This window comes from Podarcis cretensis, assembly GCF_951804945.1.
Source record: "Podarcis cretensis genome assembly, chromosome: 1".
Lineage (NCBI taxonomy): Eukaryota > Metazoa > Chordata > Lepidosauria > Squamata > Lacertidae > Podarcis > Podarcis cretensis.
Genome location: NC_137170.1, coordinates 136,103,917 through 136,126,048, shown reverse-complemented (window position 1 = coordinate 136,126,048; position 22,132 = coordinate 136,103,917). Strand labels below are relative to the sequence as shown.

Genomic DNA, 22,132 nt, shown 5'->3' with positions numbered 1-22,132 from the left:
CACCCGCGCCAGCCGGGCTCGCCCGCCCTCCGCCTGCCGTCGAGGCCTCCCGATTGGCTGGGCCCGGCATGGGCTCATGTCAGTCCAGATCGGATGTTGCGCCGCGCGCTTCGGGACCTGTAGTTCCCTCCGCCCAAGCGCCGCGGCCTCCGCCGCCCGCCTGGACTTCCCTTCCCGGCATGCCGCGGGGCGAGGCTCCCCGGCTCCAACTCCTCCGGCGAAAGATGCGGCTCCGGAGTGTGGGCTTGGGCGGCGTAGTGGCAAGATGGAGGGGGCGTGAGTATGGCGCTTGTGGAGCCGGGGCTGCCCCGGGGGGGCTTCAAAGCTGGGGGGGGGGGCAATTGTGCTTTATTTTTCGGGACGCGCCTTGCTGCTTTTCCGCACCAGCGTCGTTTCTGGCGCTGCGCTCGCGGTCGCCCAGGGGTCGCCCAAAAGCAGCATCACTTGAGAAAAGGGAGCAGGTTGAATCCCTTCCCGCAGGAGAAGCTTGAACTCCCTGCAAGCTCAGAAAAGTTCTTACGCTGCCTCAAATTTGCCTGAGCCCAGTCCTGATGCTGACCTGCATCCCTTTACAGTGGTACCTCGGGTTACAGACGCTTCAGGTTACAGACTCTGCTAACCCAGAAATAGTACCTCGGGTTAAGAAATTTACCTCAGGATGAGAACAGAAATCGCGTGGCGGAGGCAGCGGGAGGCCCCATTAGCTAAAGTGGTACCTCAGGTTAAGAACAGTTTCAGGTTAAGAACGGACCTCCGGAACGAGTCAGGTTCTTAACCTGAGGTACCACTGCACTGTAGTCTGAAGATGGAAGTCCTTTGGGGACCCTTTTTTTTCTGAACCAAAAAAACATCCTAGTGCTCCGTTATTTTTAATCTGAACTATCCTAAGATTCGGCTCTCCTCTGGAATTCACCTGTTCCCTGTATCTGCCCTGCTAGATGTCTGCGGAGAAGAAGAGGCGGTCCCTATAAGACAGAGCCGGCCACGGACTTGACCCGCTGGCGCTTGAGCAACGAAGAAGGGCGGCAGCAGTGGCGATTCCTGGCGGATGGCGAGGATGGTGGTCGGGAGCAAACGGCGCTGGAAGCTCACTCGCTAGGGCTCAGCACGGTAGGTAGGCAGCTGAGGCGACCCCTCGCTTGCTACCAGGTTCTGAGGAGAACATGCCAGTTGCATTAGGACCGCTTGGTTCTTGGGGGATAGTTCCATTGGAAGTGATTTTCAAACTTCATTTTGTCTGAATGCACATTGACTTGTCTGCTGAAGAAATCCTGTAATTGCAGAAGGCTTATTCTTTGGCAGGAGCCAGTGTGGTGTAGTGATTAAGAGCGGTAGTCTTGTAATCTGGGGAACCGGGTTCGTGTCTCCGCTCCTCCACCTGCAGCTGCTGGGTGACCTTGGGCTAGTCACACTTCTCTGAAGTCTCTCAGCCCCACTCACCTCACAGAGTGTTGTGGGACGCGGGTGGCGCTGTGGGTAAAACCTCAGCGCCTAGGACTTGCCGATCGCATGGTCGGCGGTTTGAATCCCCGCGGCGGGGTGCGCTCCTGTCGTTCGGTCCCAGCGCCTGCCAACCTAGCAGTTCGAAAGCACCCCTGGGTGCAAGTAGATAAATAGGGACCGCTTACCAGCGGGAAGGTAAACGGCGTTCCGTGTGCTGCGCTGGCTCGCCAGATGCAGCTTGTCACTCTGGCCACATGACCCGGAAGTGTCTGCGGACAGCGCTGGCCCCCTGCCTCTAGAGTGAGATGGGCGCACAACCCTAGAGTCTGGCAAGACTGGCCCGTATGGACAGGGATACCTTTACCTTTACTTTACCTATTCTTTGGCGATCCCTCCCAGCCGAGTAAGAGTGTCTTCCATGAACACAGTCTTAACAGTGAGTCCGTAAGTGACTATGGAGGCCAATTCTGGATCCCCACGTCCTTCCACAGTGGGGACATAGGTTTCCAGGAGGGACTTGATCACAGTGAGGGTTTGCTAAACGTGCCTTCCTCTTGGCACATTTCTCCCTTTCGTCCTGTTTGAGTGTTTGAAGGCATATCCTAGGGTACAGGCAATGTTCATGTGGGGCTTCCCTAGTGCCCCATGTGCCCAGAAAATGGGTCCTAAAGCTTTGGCGGTGCTTCCTGGCATCAGCGTGTTGAAGGGAAAGAGCAGGAGTGGCAGAAGAGGGTGCCTTTCAGGAGAGGTTGTGAGTTTCTCGTTGAGGAATTCCTGATGAGATTCCAGGGAATCCCAACTCATCTGAGGCTGCAGTTTATTTTCCTAAATGTTACAAAGTGGTCCTAGAAGTCTGTGTTTTTCCACTGCCAACTGGGATGTGAGAACTGCCCATATCTCTGCTCTGGAGAAAATAAGCAGGACTGGCTTGTTGCTTTTAGTTTTCATGTATTGGGAAGGTTCTTTACTAGCTTGTTTATTCTTGCTGGAAAAAATACTTCGCAAAAAAGCTGAATTGATCTGGTGGCAGCCCCTATGCTGCATTTATGGCCCCTTTCTCCCTTGCCCACACCTTCTGGCTGTTCCTTCAGCCTCCCTTGTGATACCCTCCTGAAAACTGGTTGGTCCTACTAAAATTGACTTGCATTTTTGGCTCCAGAGGCAAATATTCAGCCCTCAGATTCCCTGTGTGTGGAGGGGTATGCCACCCTAAGGAAGCCTGGGAACACACTGAGAGGAGGCCCTGTGGTCCTTCCTGATAGATGCCAGAGTCTTTGATTCCCTTTCTGTTTGCCTGTTTTGCCAGCCCAGTCTCCTGCTTTTCCTTGCCTTGTTGTTCCTCCCTTGCCTTCTCCCTTTTCCTAGGAAGAAGAGAGGAGCTGAGTGCCCCACAACTTGTGGAATTGGTCTCCTGCCCTACAAGGTGCTTACTGGAGACATTCATTCTTTCTTTCTTCTTCACTGTAATTGGCAGAGCAAATTTTTCCCGGACTTGCCAAAGGCCTGTACAGCACAGGAAGCAGCAGTGAATGGGATGAAGTTTTACTCAGGCCTGCAAGCAGAACATGGCCACTGGGCTGGGGACTACGGAGGGCCTCTCTTTCTGATGCCAGGTAGAGTTACCATGACAACTCAGCAAACTTTTTCTCCAACCAGACAAGCAGTGTTCCAGCAAGGGGTGATGCGTAACAAATCCGAAAGTGAACGCTTTGGGTGCGGCCGAATCCCCAACATCCCTGAGAGGGAGAGGTAGTGGCAGGGCCTTGCTTCTCCTGCTTGAAGGTACCCGTGGAGTTGACACAGGTGAGAGAAGTGTCATAGAATCATAGAGTTGGAAGAGACCACAAGGGCCATTGAGTCCAACCCCCTGCCAAGCAGGAAAAGTCATAGTGTCATAGAATTGGAAGGGACCCAAGGGTCACCTAGTTGCATCTGTGAGCGACCAACTTAGATAAGAAAGTTAATTTTTAAGTAAAGGGAGGTTAAAACAACATGTGCCTCATCTTATGGCATCCTGTCGCTGGAACATTTAAGGAGGCAAATAACCTTGCTTATTTCACGGCAGAGCTGTGTAAATTCATGATCAGGATTTTGTGAGGTTTCCTTTTTGACCCCTCCCCCCCACCTGATGAGATCAGGAAGGAGAGCAATGGAGCCAGACCATTAGACCATTAAGCTTAGTATTGTCTACGCTGACTGGCAGCCACTCTCTGGGATGTCAGGGAGGCGCTTTCCTCAGCCCTGCCTGGAGATGCCAGGATTGAATGAGGGAGCTTCTGTGTGCAAGCCAGGTCCTCCCCCACTGGGCGCACCCATCCCTACAATCTTGGGTCTCACGGAGGTGTATCCGCCTGGGTCGTCCTCAGTGGGTGTGAGGCTGGTGGCTGCCCCTTCTCTGCAGCCTGTGGCTGGACCAGGCGGCTTCCTGCCTATGTCAAGACGTTGCTCTCAGCACCTTTGATTGTAGCATAAGTGATCCTGTCTAAGAGAATCAGCATCTTTGGTGCTTCTGAGGACTGATTGTGTAACACACTGATCTCCCTAAAACAGGGCTCCTAATCACATGCTACGTTGCCAAGATCCCACTGCCAGAAGAGACCAAGAAGGAAATGGTGAGGTACTTGCGTTCAGTTCAGCTCCCAGATGGAGGATGGGGCCTGTGAGTAAACTTTAAAATTTGGTGCTTTAGAAACTGTTCCCCTGCCAAGCTTGGTCGTCCATGAGGGGGTCGGGGTAGGAGGGATCTGACCCAGCCGCTGGACCCAGTTCCCCAGCCCTTGTTGAACAATATGTTCCAGGTTGTGGAGACTAAAAAGTGAGTTTGCCTTCTCCACTGCTCAGTGCTAGAAACTTGAAACTGGTGGACTAGAAAAGAAAATAGAGAAAATGACTCCCCCACAGCCAAAGGTTAAAGTAAATGTTGGGTGATAAAGTTGACCGTCCCCAGTGAGAGTGATGATAGATACAACGTGCCAAAAACATTAGCACATAGATAATTGAGTAACGAAAATGCTCATAACAAAAGGGCTCTGAAAAAACAGACAGAAGTTGTGGGAGAGTTACAGATTAGCTGGTGTGTCATGTGCAGAGCCCATGTGCAGCAGTAGTGGAAAAAACCCCTTTGTGCATTTGGCCCTTAGATTAGCCAGTTTGCATGAAGAGCATGGAAACAGTGGAAGAGGCAAGGCTCATTTTTGTAATATTAAACTATGGATTATGTATTACATCCAAACTGGTCTAGTGTGTAAATAAAACCCTGTCCAGCAGAACCAGACCTGCTGGGAATTGAAACACCACATGAAAGTTCTATAATCTACATTTAAGATAGATGACATAATGTTCCCATTTGTTTCTGATGGCTGTTCTCTGCATGGAAATTGATCAAGCCCTTTCTGTTGCTCAAATTGCCTTAGCCAGCTTGCAGTAATCTTGATCTATCAGGACAGACTGAGCAACTGGGTGCAAGGCACATATTCCTAACAGTTCTGATGTTTTTGTCTGGCAGGCATGTTGAGGACGTATCCAAGGTATTTTGTACTGCTCTCAACTACACAGCCATGCGAATCCTTGGGGTCAGTCCTGATGACCCAGATCTGTTGCGGGCTCGGAACAACCTCCACAGTAAAGGTGACTAACCAGGAGGCCACTTCATGTGTTTTTCAGTCTTGTTATCCTGTGGAAAGGGAACTCTCCTTATTCCTAGAGTGAGCGTCTAGTTCTTCTAACATCCTATCACATCCATGGACTGTCTCCTTTCAGGAGAGTTGGAGTCTTTGGAATTTAATATACAATACACTGTTTAATATTGGCTGCCTTGAGTGCATCTGCTTAAAGCACTAGGCATGAGGATGCCGTGACAGAGCTCCATGCTGTTGTGCACAGGAGGCCAGAGTTCCCTGTTTGGGTCTTCTCTCACCACCGATGCAGCATGATTGGCGGCACAGTAAGGAGGATTCTTTGGAGAAGGCTGAGAGGAGGAGGGATGAGGAAATAATCATCCTTTGGCTCCAGTGGGAGTGTTTTGTTTATACTATCCTTTTTGCAAACAAAAAAGTCAAACAGTAAGCATTTGTTTCTTACAGAAGAGTCCATTTTACTGCAGCGATCTCTGGTTTTATAGATATCTGTATGAGTTCTTGTATATTTGGCTCTTCAGGTGGTGCTACAGGAATCGCTTCCTGGGGTAAATTTTGGCTGGCTGTTTTGAATGTCTACAGCTGGGAAGGCCTGAATACACTTTTCCCTGAGATGTGGTACGTGCAGTTTTAGAGTATTACAGTGCAAGCCTAACCATGTCTTCTCTGAAGAAAGTGCTGTTGAATTCAATGAGACCTGCAGGTGTATGGCAGTTAAAATATTAATACATAATAATGTGGCTTACTCCCTGGTAAGTGGGAATAGGATGGCAGCTTTAGCTAACATAATTTATATCTACAGTGGTGCCCCGCAAGACGAATGCCTCGCAAGGCGAAAAACCCGCTAGACGAAAGGGTTTTCCGTTTTTCGAGGCGCTTCGCAAGACGAATTTCTCTATGGGCTTGTGATTTTTTTCGCTTTCCCCCCTTTTTCTAAGCCGCTAATAGCCGCTTTGCCGCTAATAGCCGCTAAGCCGCTAATAGCGCTAATCCGCTAAGCCACTAGTAGGGTTGCTTCGCAAGATGAAAAAACCGCAAGACGAAGAGACTCGCGGAACGGATTCTTTTCGTCTTGCGAGGCACCACTGTATACCTTCTCATAGAAACAACTGGAAGTTATAATCAGTTTGGCAATAGGTTGGCATGTTTGCTAAGTCTCTAGTTCAACTTGTCACATCAATTCGAAGAGCCAAAACAGACCTAAGTTTCAGGAGGCCCCAGAGACTGGCCACCAGAAATCTAAATGTCAATTAACATTTTAGCTCATACTGGTGAAAATTTGGCCTTCAGAAACCATTTTGGTAGGAAACCCTAGCTTTACGCAGGCTGTGGTACAAAGGTGAGACTGACAGCCATTGCTCCGCCCACTTTTGTCTCTGGCCACGCCTACTTTTCTGCCTGCTCATGCTCATTATGGGCATGCAGTCTCTGAAAGGTTGCCCATGTGTGAACACAGACCTCAGCCAAAAACCGGCTTCCCAAGCCCCAGTTTATCATGTTGTCTGAACCCTAAATTCTGGTTAGTGTTAACTATGGTTTGTCTAAACAAACCAGCTTGATGAACTTTGGCTTGCAGTTAGCCTGTTTCAGTAATTAAAATTTATTAGAGCAGAGCAAGCTGTGTTTGATGGAAATCAGAAAGGAAAGCTTGTCGCACCTCCTTGGGGCTCAGCCAACCAGGACGGTGTGTGAGCTCCTTCTGGTCCCATTCAGGTGGGCCATGGGCTCATGGAAAAGGAAGGCTTGGTTGTTCATGTACGCTCAGCCAGTTTAGTCCTGAGTCTGGTCTGGAGTCCCTGCTGCTATCCGGGTAGCTTGCCGTGGGATGGATGCTCTGTGGGAATCTCCTTAGGGCCACAGATACATGGCTACCGGCTGCCATTTCTAGAGTTCTTCCCATCCTTTACCGCAGGCTTCCCTTTTGATTTCTGATAGGCTGTTCCCTCGCTGGATGCCAGCCCATCCTTCTACTCTTTGGTGTCACTGCCGTCAAGTTTACCTGCCCATGGCCTACTGCTATGCTGTGCGACTCACTGCGGAAGAAGATGAGCTGGTTCTGAGCCTCCGGGAGGTAGTTCAAAAGGGCCTTTTCCCCTTCCTCCGTCTGCCTGTTTCTCTCTCTCATAGAACCATAAAATTGTAGAGTTGGAAGGGACCCAGGGGGCATCTGGTCCAGCCCCCTGCAATGCAGGAATCTCAGCTCAAGCATCCATGACAGATGGCCTTCCAACTTCTGCTTAGAAACCTCCAAAGAAGGAGAATCCACCTGAGGGAGACCGTTCACTGTCCGACAGCTCTTACTGTCAGAAAGTTTTTCCTGCTGTTTAGTTGGAATCTCCTTTCTTGTAACTTGAAGCCATTGGTTTGAGTCCTACCCTCCAGAGCAGGAGAAACAAGCTTGCTCCACCTTCCCTGTGACAGCCCCTAGGATATGTGAAGATGACTATCCTATCTCTGATGGTGCTCTGATGGTGTTTCCTGCTTGGCAGGGGGTTGGACTCGATGGCCCTTGTGGTCTCTTCCAACTCTATGATTCTATGATTCTATGATCTCAGCTCAGTCTTCTCTTTTCCATGCTAAACATACCCAGCTCCTTCAGCTGTTTCTCATAAAGCTTAGTTTCCAGCCCCTTGATCATCTTGGTTGTCCTCCTCTGCACTTGCTCCAGCTTGTCAACATCCTCCTTAAATTGTGGTGCCCAGAATTGGACACAGGACTCCAGGTGTGGTCTGACCAAGGCAGAATAGAATGGTACTATTACTTCCTTGATCTGGACACTGTGAAATGCTTTAGAAAAGTGTTTTTGCTGTGATTCCTCTGGAGGCACCACAGATGTTCTCCTGGAACCCCAGCAAAAGCGTGGCTTACAAATTATATTGACATCTTTAAGACTTTATATCTCTTTAAGGTAATACAGAAATCAAGGTACTTGGTCCAAAAGTGTGTGATGGATTGGGAGGCGGAACATACAGCAGATACATAATTGAAGCATTTGCTTAGATGGCATAAACAGAATGAAATTCTGTGGTCAAAGAAGACGCTCCGCCTGGTCTTATAGCCGGTCCAAGGCTGAGAAGGAACCTAGGCAGCCTGTTTCCAGCTTTCTCTTCTCTTGCCAATTCTGCTTGGTGTTGTGTGACCCTTCTTTGCACCCAGGAGCTCTACACCCAGGACTATTCCCTCATTGACTGGCCGGCGCAGAGGAACAACGTCGCTGCGGGTGATGTGTACACGCCACACAGTTGGCTGCTCTCCATCATCTACGGTGAGCAGAGTGTGACCTCTGGGCTTGGAAGGTAGTCATGCTCATTTGCAGACCTGTTTGCCGTCGTCAGGCCTCTTGTGCTGTTCACTAGCTGAGATGGTACTGCTGGTCAGAAGAAGGAAAAGCGGATGGTTCACAGAGAGGCATCGCTGTATTGCCCCAGGTGGAGAATTGGGCGGTAGTGCATACACCGTTAGAGGAAAGTGTAATGTGCGGATCAGGGCTGCCCGTGTATATCTGGAAGTTAGTGGGTCTTCCTTCACTCGGGAAATGTAAGGTTGCCTGCCTGCTCTCCTTGATGCTTTTTTGCTTTTGCTTTCTGGCACATAGTGGATAAATGCAATGGAAGACTCTGTAGAGGAAGGTTCGGCCCCTGTGAAGAGGCCTCACCTGTATGCATGCACTGTGTGTAGTTGGCCTAAATGCCTCTCTGGCAACGGCACATCTTTTGACGTCCGACTTGTTTCCTTCAGATATAAAAGCTGCATAGGCCTGGCACGGGGTGGGCTTGGCCTGGTCAGGGCAATGCTTGTGTGAGTCTTCTGCAGAGAGTCCTCTGCCTCTCTTGGTCAAGGGAGCCCTCAAAGCTTTTCTTCAGCCTGGCTTTTTTCCTTTTTAATCTTGCTGGCCGTGGCTGGCTTCATTGCTCAGTGCTGCAGGGATAATCAGAACTTGGATTAGCAGCCTACTCAACATTATTCTCCTTTTGTACAACTCCACTTACTGGTGTATCACCTGCTGATTTCACAAGCCATTGCTTTGTTGTGATTCAGAGATTTCATCCAACAGTAGACAGAAGTGGTTTGCTTTGTTTACCTGCTTGGCTATCAGCTGAATCGGGACTCCAGAGTCACAGTAATGCCACAGCAGCTGATTCTGGGTGATTCCACTACTTCAGCGCAGGGACACGAAGGAAAAGAGTGAACATGCTTTTCATGTGCACAGGGATTGTTTGCAAATGTAGCTTTGCCATTTTCCAGTGACAGTATTGATAATTCACAAATGAAGTTTGATTAGCTCTGAACTGCCATGGAAACCTAAGTTAGGGATTTGCTAAGTGTATGTGGCTCAGTTCCTATCTGTATTACTCTTCAGTGCTCATATTCAGCAGATAAATATAAACCTCTTTGTTTCTCTCTGCTTCCATTCCAGCAATTATCAACACCTATGAGAGATTCCACAGCACAGCTCTGAGACAACAAGCAATTGAGCAGCTGTACGACCACATTAAAGCTGATGACCGATTCACCAAATCCATCAGCATTGGCCCTGTAGGTCATTTGGAGTGGCACTTACAGCTGAATAGCTCTGGAATGGAACTTGATTTGCAGATTCCAAAATGTTTGTTCAGTGCATCTGTTCTTGGTAGCACAGTACCTAATGAGCACAGGCAGATGGCTGCAAAATTTGTCACCCCATTGATCACCCTGACTAGGCACCCCCAACCTCCCCCCCCCCCGCATCCCTCCCGGTGGAGCACAGCCATCCCGGATGGAAGATGTGTGCCTCCTGCTCTTCAGTGGAAAGCAAATGGTCGTTGATGAGCCCAGGCTCAAAGCTGTACATACCTGGAAGGTTCCTTCCATAGAGCTGAGTGGAAATCTCAGCGGCAGGGCACATGATCTGCAAGCAGAAGGTCCTGGATTCCACCTTTGGCATCTCCCAGTTGAAAAGGAGCCACGAGTACCAGCAGAGCTCAGAAATAGCCCCGGTCTCCACTGACCCCCTGACCCCCTTCAGCCGTTCTGCAGTGGGGAGAAGCATTTCGGCTCCATCCCCACCTCTGTTCCAGGCAGGGGAGGGCGGTTGGGGCAGAGCTCAGCATACTTGTCCCAGCTGCAGTTAATGCTGGAGGCAGCTACTGTTGATGAGTCTTCTTTTTGACCACATCCTTAAGAGGCACAAATATTAGGGGCTGTTTGCTCTATCTTTCTTAGGAGAAATGACTTTGCCTTTCTCTGCCCATTTAGATATCTAAAACAATTAACATGCTTGTGTGCTGGTATGTGGAGGGAGACAAGTCTGCTGCCTTCCAAGAACACGTTTCCAGAATCCCCGACTACCTCTGGTAAGGCTTTGTTGAAACTCAGACTTGTACATCCTTACATAATGCTCTTGTGCATAATGCTCTTAAGGACTCCTGAGTACTCACGGTTCATCAGGAGAGACCGGAGGACACTTGGAAAGTAGCTGCTGAACTCCCCTGGTGAGAGCAGGATTGCCTCCTGTTGGTGTTGCCGTTCACCATTTGGACGGCATATTAAGCTCCCAAGCAGAGGACCATCCTCTTCTCTTCCCAGGAGACCAGTAGTATTTGAACAATAAGGGTGAGAGTTGGCAACTTGCCCAAGGCCTCCCTGTTGGCTTAAGAGCTGAACAGGGATTTGAACCTGAGATCTCTTCAGCCCCTGTCAAGTGGGGACTCCCTTAGCGTAAAGTTTATGAGGAGCTCATTAGTGCGGGTGTGAAGATAATTCAGCTTGCACCCCCTTTGCCCATTTGTTCACCCAGGGTACAGGAAACATAATTGAGGTGCAGGACTCTGTTTAGCTTTCTGAGTGCTTTCTGAGTGCTTTCTGTCTCCTTGCAGGCTGGGACTGGATGGCTTGAAGATGCAGGTAATAATCCCTGGCATGGATGAAAGGGATTTATTTTTTCTCTGTCTCGTTGAGGGTCAGACTTGTGCATCACAAGATGGTGTGACATTGCATCAGTCACCCTGTTCAAACTGGAAAAGCTGCTTCCCGAGTGGCTTCAGGATCAGAGAAGCCGCAGGGTTAGCTGACATATTCCTGCTCCAAATTGCCCTTTCTCCTGCACCCCACAGCCACCCTCTGGTTTCAGAAATGGGTGGGGAAATGCATTATAAACTTGGAGCAACAAAGCAGTTTGGGAGACGTCTAGAACAGTGTTTCCCAACCTTGTGCCTCCAGCTGTTTTTGAACTACAACTCCCATCCCTGACTAGCAAGATCAGTGGCAAGGGATGATGGGAATTGTAGTCCAAAAACAGCTGGACGCACAAGGTTGGGAAACACTGGTCTAGAACACAGGTGGCAGAAAGCTTGCCATGAATCCAACTTAACGCAAGTTGAGAGCCACTTGGTGTCAGTGGTTGAGGAGTGAAAACAGAGCTTCTCCTTGACAGTTGCATCTTCAGAAGGTCGTCTCATGAAGCATTTTGAGACCTCCTCCATTCTGGCCCAAATGGTTTAGTATAAGAGCCCCCAGAAGACTCCTGCGACATGTTTACTTAATACTTTAGGGGTAAAGCCCCCAAATCCACCACATTCAGATATCATAGTTGCAACAGTTTAGCCTGTGCATGGATCCAGAGCACCATTTAGTTTTGGGTTATGGCAGGTGATTTTCAGCTGTTGCACCAAAGGAGGCAAACACAGTTTTTGGAGGGGTGCAGTTGACCACTTGCCCTTCTTGGCTCGAGGCATCTAGCAAGAGGGTATTATTGAATGACTCAGCCCAGTAGGTGTTTTATGTTCCTTCGCAAGAGGAGTTTTTGAGCACTGCAATAACTATTGTCCAGTTGCTTTTAGTTTATTTTTATATTTAAAAAAACCTGTCCTGCTCTTCTGGTGCTCATGTGCCACTCAAGATGGCTTACAACAAATTAAAACCACAATACAATTCAATGTCGTAAAGTTGAAATGAAAATAAAAACACACATCAGATGAACTACACAACATTAAAATCCATCTTGAAGCAACTTTGGCTGAGATCCCATGTGAAAACTCCACTAGCCAACTTCACTTTGCCAGTACCAGAGGGAGTCCTGGGTGGCACTTGCCCATGAAACATTAGTTCTTTGGGCATATTGCCGCAGGTGGATTTTTAAAATGCATAGGTTGAGAGAAAACATTTATCCAAGTTATAGATAAATCTTTGAGTTTGTAAAACGGTTACATTGGTTACATCCTCTAAAGGTAAAAGGTAAAGGTACCCCTGCCCGTACGGGCCAGTCTTGACAGACTCTGGGGTTGTGCGCCCATCTCACTCAAGAGGCCAGGGGCCAGCGCTGTCCGGAGACACTTCCGGGTCACGTGGCCAGCGTGACATCGCTGCTCTGGCAAGCCAGAGCCGCACACGGAAACGCCGTTTACCTTCCCACCGGTAAGCGGTCCCTATTTATCTACTTGCACCTGGAGGTGCTTTCGAACTGCTAGGTTGGCAGGCGCTGGGACCGAGCAGCGGGAGCGCACCCCACCGCAGGGATTCGAACCGCCAACCTTTCGATCGGCAAGTCCTAGGCGCTGAGGCTTTAACCCACAGCGCCACCTGCGTCCCTCAAAATACATCCTCTAAAATACAATAAAAAGAAAGCATATAAACTACTTGCTGTATACTTCTTAATTATTTTTGCAGGGATGATTAAACCAGTTAAATAGTTTAATGTTAATGAGAATTCAAATAATATTAACTAAAACACAAAATATTACGTAAAGTAGATTACAAATGTTTCGTTGGTCACTACGGAGTTCCCCCCTCCCAGCTATTTTGATGGCTAGCACTTGGTATACGAGTGGGGAAGGTTGTAATAAGGACTTCCTTGGTGACAATAGGCTTTTCCTTTTTAACCCATTGTCAGCTGTAGGGGAAATTGCTTTTGGGGAACAGCTGAGCACCTTCTGCTGCCTGCAAGGGAGACAAGTCAGGTGGGAGGTGAGTGTTTCTTACTGCACCTTCCTTCTCTTTCAGGGCACTAATGGGTCACAGCTTTGGGACACGGCATTTGCTATCCAAGCTTTCCTGGAGGTAATTATTAATATTATTAAGATTGATTACTGCTCCTGGATTCAGTTTTTAAAAATCACATTATGTCAAATGAAACACCTTTTTCCTTCTTTTTAAGGCAGGTGCCCATAAAAGGCCTGAATTTAACTCCTGCCTGCTACGTGCGCATGAGTTTTTAAGAATCAGCCAGGTAAGAACCAGGCATATACATATCCATGATCCAGTTCTGCTGTAATACTGCCCACATTCTAAAAATATGTAGGTTTTGATTTTGCAGTGTGCCCACAGCCATACCCACCTCTGCTTTGCTCCCAGGAATGTGTCCCTTTGTTGTAAGCCAAAAATAGCGTATCTTCTGAGTTTATGCCAATGAAAACTCTGAAACGTGAGGAGTTAGGAATCCAACGTTTATGCAAGAATGTGAATTTCAGCCTCTCCAAACTCACGTCTTGGGGGGAGGTGTTCCAGCAGGTGAACCAAATTTAACTACTACATCTGGAGGACTTTATTCCTTTTCTCTATGCAGAGAATTTCTTGATTTCTTCTCTGTAGTTCTCAAGGCACTGCAACATGAAGAAAGATTCCTTGTTGAGGTCAGTACAGTGGTGCCCCGCAAGACGAATGCCTCGCAAGACGAAAAACCCGCTAGACGAAAGGGTTTTCCGTTTTTCGAGGCGCTTCGCAAGATGAATTTCCTTATGGGCTTGCTTCGCAAGACGAAAACGTCTTGCGAATCTTGCGAGTTTTTTTCCCTCCCCCCCCTTTTTCTAAGCCGCTAATAGTTGCTAAGCCGCTAATAGCGCTAATCCGCTAAGCCGCTAATAGGGATGCTTCGCAAGATGAAAAAAATGCTAGACGAAGAGACTCGCGGAACGGATTATTTTCGTCTTGCGAGGCACCACTTTAATTGCTGGCATTGAATTGCTGAAGTGTGTGTGTTTGTTTATAGTTGCAAATATCTATACCCATACAAAAATGTTTTTATGTCTATAACACCTTCAGGCCCAAACTTGAAATTACAAAGACCGCTGTGGCTTGTGCTTGTATTTCAGACTTTTTATATCACTTTCTCCCTTGTGTCTAGCATTTTTAATAGCGTAGTTCTTAAAATAGTGTTCCTTTTATGTCGATTGCACTTGCCTTCTTTGTCTGAGTGTAGCTTGTATCTCCTTCAGATTCCAGATAATCCACCTGATTATGAGAAGTACTACCGTCAGATGAACAAGGTATAATCACAAAAAGAGCTCTCTTTCTGAAAGCAGCAATGCCAGATGCTAGGTTAACTTGGGAAGATACCTGTCCAAAAATCTTACTCTGAATTTTTTCCAGGAGAAAGTTGTTCATGAAGTTAGGATTGTTTTCCTCGCTCTTTAACCTAAATCTTCTTTCTTGTCCTTGAAAACTGACCTGCAGTTTATGGAGAGGCAGGCCCCCAACCCAGTGAATGATTCTGCATTCATTTTAGGTTTTGTTTATGGTGTTTAACTGAACTATTTGAAATCAAAGGCTTTTCTTTTTAAAATAATAATACTAAAGTAAACGGATTATCTAAAAGTGTAAGTTTTTCTGTACTCAAATGCTGGAAGACTAGAAAGGTCAGCTGGGCAGCAGTGTTATTGGCGATATATGTGGTCTTGCAAGAATCCTCTGCTCTGCATTGCCTAATGCTCTCAATTGTCTGATGCTCTCCAGGGTGGATTTCCTTTCAGCACGCGGGACTGTGGCTGGATTGTAGCTGACTGCACTGCAGAGGGGCTGAAGTCAGTGATCCTTCTGCAGAACAATTGCTCTTTTATAAAGGAGCAAATCCCACCAAACCGTCTCTTTGATGCTGTGAATGTGGTGAGTGGCTTGGAAGGAGAAGCAGCCCCTGGGTCAGAGTCCAATCTGCCTCCCAAACGATGTTGCCTTTGGTGGTCATAAGCTGGAGGTGGGGATTTCTGGGTGAAGCGTGGAGCTTGTGGGAGTATTTCTGATTTCCTCCGCTGGGCCACTGCTTAAGGCTGTGGGGCCACTCCACTGAGCTCCATCTTTGCCATGCCCTTGTCCAGACACTCTCTCTCTCTTCCTCTGTGTCTGACTTCAGTTGCTGAACATGCAAAATGTGGACGGTGGCTTTTCCACGTATGAAACGAAGCGTGGCGGCTGGCTGCTGGAGCTCCTGAACCCTTCTGAGGTGTTTGGTAAGAGAAGGGACTTGCTTTGCATCCATGCTAGCATAGTTAGTAAGAGGTTTGTGTGTCAGTGGAAGTCCTCTTGGGCAAGCATGGGGAATGGGGCAGCGTTGTCTCAGTAGAAGAACTGAAGCCATTCCACACCCACCCACGCTGCTTGCATGCCCCGACAATGTTATTTGGCTCCTGCTGGCCCCTCTTAATCTTCAATCAAACTCCGATATTAAAAAGTTGACAACAATTGTACCTGAAAGGAAAAGACAAATTATTTTAAGTTTCAAGAAAAAGAGGCATGCCACACAGGAATCTAACATCTCTCTCTAGAATCTGTCTTACTGATTTTCAATATATAGCCTTTATTGATATTTCTGCTGCATTTCAATCTATTAATCAAAATAGACTCTGGGAGAAATTTGAAATTGCCAACCTTGACTGCATTCTTTGCCAACATTACAGCAACACAGGAATGAAGGTCAGAGGAAGTTTAAATGGTGATATGACTAAGGCTTTTAAAAGTCACAAGGAATGAAGGAAGGTTGCATTCTGACTCCCACGCTGGAAGCTGGCTCCTATTATGGATCTATGATCTGTGTTGTTTTATTGGTTCTGGTGCTGTGGGTTTGTCATGGCCTTTGGCTTTATCAGCAAACTTGTATTGTATTTTTTGTGGTTTGCAGGGGATATCATGGTGGACTACACTTACGTAGAATGCACCTCGGCAGTCATGCAGGGGCTGAAGCATTTCCAAGAGTGCTTCCCTGAACACAGGGCAGAGGAGATCAGGTAGAAGGAGGGAAGGAAAGGAGCGGAGCAATGGAAAAACAGGATGTGAAACCTTCGTTTCAGAGTTGACATGGGAAGATAAATTCCCTCCTGTCATTGGGCACCCGACCCTTCTGTGGGGTGGGAGTGAATAGCATTTTTATTCCTTCCAGTCTGGGCTAGAGAGAGTGGTGCTGGGAATTGTGGGTATTCACAGGGTTGAAAGGGTTTCCCACTCTTTCCTTTTTGCTTAGAGAGACGCTGCAAAGGGGCCTCCGCTACTGTCAGAAACTTCAGAGAGCTGATGGTTCCTGGGAAGGGTGAGTGTCCTCATAAAGCCAAGGGCCGCTTCAATGATTTGTTGGGCTTTCCAGCTTCTTGGCAGGGTATTTAAAATTAATAGCAAAATGTCTGCCTTGGGGCAATTTTAAGAATCGGAGGTAAAAAATCCCACTTTTCAGCACCAGTTTGAGACCTTTGGGTGGTTCTAGTAGGAGAAGCCAATAGCACCTTTTTATTAGCAGTTTAATTTGTCTGAGAGACCAGTGTGGCATCTGACCCTACAAGTCCCGGGTTCAAATCCTGTTTCAGTCGTGCTCCCACTGGATAGCCTTAGGCAACCCGCCCTCCTGCTTTGTCACAGTCAGTCAGAGAGTTAATATTCATATCTTGTCCATATGAAACACCTTGAACCTGCCCAGTGCTATATAAATGCTCAGCATTCTCATTTATCTTTTACTAAGTCTTAAACCATCAAAGTTAGAAAAGAAAATGTTCATGCCTTTATTTATAAAGTAATTGTACAAATGTAATACATAAGCTTGACGTATTACAAGAATTTAAAATTTGTTCTAGAATATTGTATGGAGCATGGCTGGGGAATCTGTAACCCTCCAGCTGCTGTTGAACTACAACTTCCATAATTCCTGGCCATTTGCCACTCTGACTGGAGCTGATCTCCCCTCCCTCCCAGTCAAGAAAGAGCATGCCAACACCCTCAGGGGCAATGGGTTGGGGGGCTGGTAGTGATAGAACTGAGTCACCAGGTGTAGGGAGAGAGGGGCTGGGGGAATATCTAGGGTCAGCCAATATTCTGAAGTTGCAGGTCCATACTCACCTAGGAGTAAGCGCCACTGAAATTAGCTCTCTTTAGACAAATTGTTAGTGCAATAAGTGAAGGGAAGCTGCAGAGTTTTTAGAATAAACATTTAAAGTAGATGAATTGTATAAATGCTATGAAGACATTTTTTTAGAGAGAGGAGGTGGAATTTATAGCAGCTTGTCAGATGGAACGATCTCTTCCCCCATCCCCTGTGTCCCACCCTAGCCAATTTTGGGAGGTGTGTGAGTGTGAGGGATTGGGGGGGGGGAAAGCTTTTTTATGTGCGGGTGGAAGTCCTTGCAGAGGAGGAGCTGGTGGCGTTTATCAGAGGAATCATGGCCAACAGCTTCGGGCTCTCCTCCCGGCTTGGTTCTGTTTGCTGACCGACTTCTCCCTCCTAGGTGCTGGGGGGTGTGCATCACCTACGGCACGTGGTTTGCTCTGGAAGCCTTTGCTTGTATGCAACACACCTACCAGGATGGGTGAGTGAAGACCTTCACCAGGTTTTATAATGGAAGCTCCTCTGATCAGAAGAACTTGCTGGCAGTGAGTGGCCTTTCATTCAGCATGAAGAATCGTGCTGTCTTATTGCCCTCTATGGGATGGGGAGAAGGAGGGCACCGTCTCGCTACACTGAGCCTAGAGGCAAACTGCTCTGGGGTTCAGCTGGGAGCCAGCCTCACCTGAAGAGCCGAGTCAGCAATGGTGGCCGCTCTCTCAGGCTCACCTGCGCAGGGGAGGGACTGGAGAGACCGGCACTACTGGGCCAGGCAGACTCATGGTTCTCACCCACAACTTACGGCGGTTTCAGCAGCTGAGGACAGGCCTCCTGGTCAGCACTGGTTTGCAGTGGTGACATCCGCTCTTCTCTCCCTAAGTTTCTTCCCCTGTATATATTATCCTGGCCCTATCAGAATGCAGAAAGACCATCCCATCAGGCATCAGGTGGGCCTCCTGCAGATGCTTCTCCCTTGACATTTCCAGATTCATCTTGTAGCTCTCAGCCAGCTGATGGGTGCTGTGTCTATGGGTGCACATGCACTCTGGGGAGCATTGAGCCTGTGCTTTTCCTTGATATCCTGTCTCCTTTTCATTTGTCTCTGACTGGCGTGATAAAATTCCTTGCCTTGTCCTTGCTAACCACCTGTGTTCCTCCCCTGAGGACATGGAGCTACTCTGTGAGTTCCCGTTCTCCTGCCCTTTCTCTTCCAGAGTGGCCTGTGGGGAGGTGACCCGCGCTTGTGAGTTCTTGGTCTCCAAGCAGATGGAGGACGGTGGATGGGGAGAAGACTTTGAATCTTGTGAGCAGCGCAGATACATCCAGAGCACCACATCCCAAATACACAACACTTGCTGGGCTCTTCTGGGGCTCATGGCTGTTAGGTAAAAGTTTGTGCTTGGAAGTGACATTGACCCTTGGCCTCTGCACGGGGATGAGGGCAGATAGAAACAGCCACCAGTCTTGAATTGCATCTTTGGGGGACCCTTACTCAGCTGTCCCCCACTGGCTAGTACCACCAAGCATGCCCAAAGAGCAGCTTCCTGGGTCTGTGCTGCAGCCTGCACACAAGATGTCCCTTCGGAACATGCAGGCCTCCCTTTCTCCTGGAACGCCTTTGTGCAGAAATTCAACTTTGGGCAGCTGCAATGAAAAGATCACAGCTGCCTTGTCTGACAAATATTTCTGCCTGAGCATAGCCTGCTGTCACTGCGCATCTCTCCTCGTTAGCCATGCTCCTCTGCCTTGCAGGGAACAGAAATGCTCAGTTGCTGCATCCAGTTTTTGAGGCCGTCCCTTTAGCTGCTCGCTTTGTTTGTGGGAACAGTTAACAAGTCTCTGACCGAGGCCATGCTAACCTGGTGGCATTTGATCTTCCTGCCTAGGATATTACATCACTTGCAAGAATCTTTCCGATATTTGTGAATTACTTGAGCCTTAGCTTTTCCTCTCTAAACCTACTTGAGCAGTGAACTTGGGTCAGAACAACTCTTTTTGCTTTGCAGGTATCCAAACGTTAGAGTCCTGGAAAGAGGGATCAAAGTTTTGATTGACAAACAGCTGCCTAATGGAGACTGGCCTCAGGTGAAGTGTGCCTCGAGTGCATTCCATATAACGGAAGGGCCATTTGCATACATTCTCTCTCACACTAATACACCTACAAGCACACCTTTCTTCTTAGCTTCTCAGAATTCCTCTTCCACCCTTCCAGTTACAGATAGGTAGCCGTGTTGGTCTGCCATAGTCAAAACAAATAAAGAAATTCCTTCCAGTAGCACCTTAAAGACCAACTAAGTTAGTTCTTGGTATGAGCTTTCGTGTGCATGCACACTTCTTCAGATACACTATTATAAAAATACAGCATGGGCGCATAGACACCACCTTATACCGTAAACCAACTGACCGACAAACATATCTACATGCCTCTAGCTACCATCCCAAACATACCAAACAGTCCATTGTATATAGCCAGGCACTACGTTACAGCCTCATCTGTTCCAATTCTACAGACAGAGACTCTCACCTAAGAGATCTACAGCAAACCTTTTTAGAACTAAAATACCCAGCAGATGAAGTTAGACAACAGATCAACAGAGCCAGACTGATACCCAGAGAGAACTTGCTGCAAGACAGACCCAAAAAAGAAAATAACAGAACACCTCTAGTCATCACATACAGCTCCCAAGTTAAAACAGTACAACGCATCATCAGAGATCTACAACCTCTCCTGGACAATGACAGTTCTCTTTCTCAAGCTCTGGGAGGAAGACCTTTCATTGCCTACAGACAGCCACCCAATCTTAAACAACTCCTAACCCACAATAATACTACAACCAGACTTAACACGGACACTGGCACCAGAGCCTGCAATAAACCCAGATGCCAACTTTGCTGCCACATACACCCGGACAACACCATTACTGGCCCCAACAACATCACACATACCATCTCGGGACTATTTAATTGCTCATCGTCTAACATTGTGTATGCCATCAAATGCCAACAGTGTCCTTCAGCTCTTTATATTGGACAAACAGGCCAAACCTTACGCCAAAGAATAAACGGACATAAATCTGACATCAGGAACCACAAGACAGAGAAACCAGTAGGAGAACACTTCAATCTCCCAGGACATTCTATACAAGATCTCAAAGTAGCTGTTCTATTACAAAGGAATTTCAGAAATAGACTGGAAAGAGAAGCTGCTGAATTGCAACTTATTACCAAACTTAAAACCATGGAGAGACCTGGTCTGAACAAAGACATTGGATTCTTATCTCATTATACATGACAAAGCCATTTTTCACCTTCTCACCCCTTGCTTTTTCCTGTAAGACCTATTGCAGTCGTTAAGAGTCGTCAACAGGCTCATCACAGCTATCTGCCAATCACCCAATCCCACCACCCTTCTGAGTAATACCCCTCCCCACCTTCTCACTATATAGAAGGGTCTGGTGACTTCTGTTTCAGTGTATCTGAAGAAGTGTGCATGCACACGAAAGCTCATACCAATAACTAACTTAGTTGGTCTTTAAGGTGCTACTGGAAGGAATTTTTTTATTTTGTTTCTTCCACCCTTGTTGCAGATTTTCCTTCAAGCACCAGAGTCTCTTTTGTGTTCCTTGTTCCAGTATGACTCCCACCACCCACGTTTTAGCTCCTGTTTGTACCAATCCCAGGCAAACACAGCCTTTCCTTGGCTGGGAGGGATTCCCTCGACTATTCAGCAGCTCATGAAAAAAGCAGCCCTGACTATTTCTACTTCTTGGAAGGGCTGGTTCTCAAAGTGCCCATTAAGCCGCCTGAAGTTTTAAATGTTTAAGCATGGATCAGAAACTGTGGAAGTGGGAAAGCTGGCGCAAGCCAGACTATCAAGATCACTGTGCATTGTCTGGTTTATCCTGGAATGCCTGCATATTGGAATCGGAGCCTTTGGTCCAGCTCATGCTCAGGGCAGTGAAGGTGTCATTTATTTATTTTTTAAATGTAAACATTTCAAAAAGTATCAGCCGCCTTTTCACCATAGATAGTCAAAGCAGGTCACACCTGTCATATGGTACCTCCATGTATGAGGAGGTTTGTGCAGCTCAAGGCCACTTTTCAGGTGCCTGTGCCCTTATAGGTCGCTCATCTTTCCGTGCTTCTTACTGTGTTGGAAAGATGAGAGGATGGATGAGATGGAATTTCTGTGTTTCTTTGCCTTGCAGGAGAACATTTCCGGAGTATTCAACAAGACCTGTGCGATCAGCTATACCTCCTACCGAAACGTCTTCCCCATCTGGACCCTGGGGCGCTTTTCTCGCCTGCATCCTGCCCACCCACTGGCTGGCAAGCGCTTGACGGAGGCATTAAGAAATGGAGATAAGGGCCTGGCTGGCAGGATGGCAAACGGACATGGAGAAGCACCACTCCCCTCTTCCTGAGTTTGGGTCTGGTACCAACATTGCAGGCGTGGACAGCCAATCTCTGCTTATTTTTCTAAACTCTTGGGAAGCTGGTGAGGAGGGAGAATTGAAGGGGAAACACGGAAGGCTTCTCTGGATGGTTTGCCGTCCTCTTGCTTCTCGTACTTCTACATGCCAGGTAGAAAGGAGTTGGCCACGGAGAAGTGATGAGTGGCAGACTCTGGGTCTGTGCTGTGGTTGACTCGCATTTGCTGCTCAGAATGGACACTTTAGACACAAAAACCCATGATTCTGTGCCCTTTACTGGGCATTAACCTTTATTTAACTTTCTGTACATGCATACCAAACATTATGGTGGCTGCGTGTATCCCTGCTGTTTCACTGTTATACTTGCGGTATTTGCAGTGGAAGCAGAAGAGTGCAACTTTTAGAGTAATTGAGGTAAATTAACACATAACGTAATCAGTGTTGATGCCTTATTTTTCTCTTACCTTAAAGATAAGCTTAAATTGTTCTTTAGGGTATGGGTGGGGAACCCTAGTGCCTCATCCCCCCTCATGGCCAACCTGCTGGGGTGCGTAGGTGGCACAACAATTGAA

General features: G+C 47.7%; 1 protein-coding gene across 1 annotated transcript; it reads left to right on the top strand.

The window, feature by feature from the left end:
* Positions 1-148: 148 nt before the first annotated feature.
* Positions 149-21,995, top strand: LSS (lanosterol synthase). Its single transcript, XM_079967374.1, has 22 exons — positions 149-276; positions 939-1,110; positions 2,918-3,056; positions 3,994-4,102; positions 4,949-5,070; positions 5,600-5,696; positions 7,014-7,149; positions 8,235-8,343; positions 9,496-9,614; positions 10,314-10,411; positions 10,934-10,961; positions 13,056-13,112; positions 13,210-13,281; positions 14,267-14,317; positions 14,784-14,933; positions 15,178-15,274; positions 15,943-16,048; positions 16,282-16,347; positions 17,531-17,611; positions 18,342-18,512; positions 19,134-19,212; positions 21,336-21,995. The coding sequence occupies exons 1-22, from the start codon at positions 266-268 to the stop codon at positions 21,549-21,551; spliced, it is 2,286 nt and encodes a 761-aa protein (XP_079823500.1). The 5' UTR covers positions 149-265; the 3' UTR covers positions 21,552-21,995.
* The last annotated feature ends 137 nt before the right edge of the window (positions 21,996-22,132 follow it).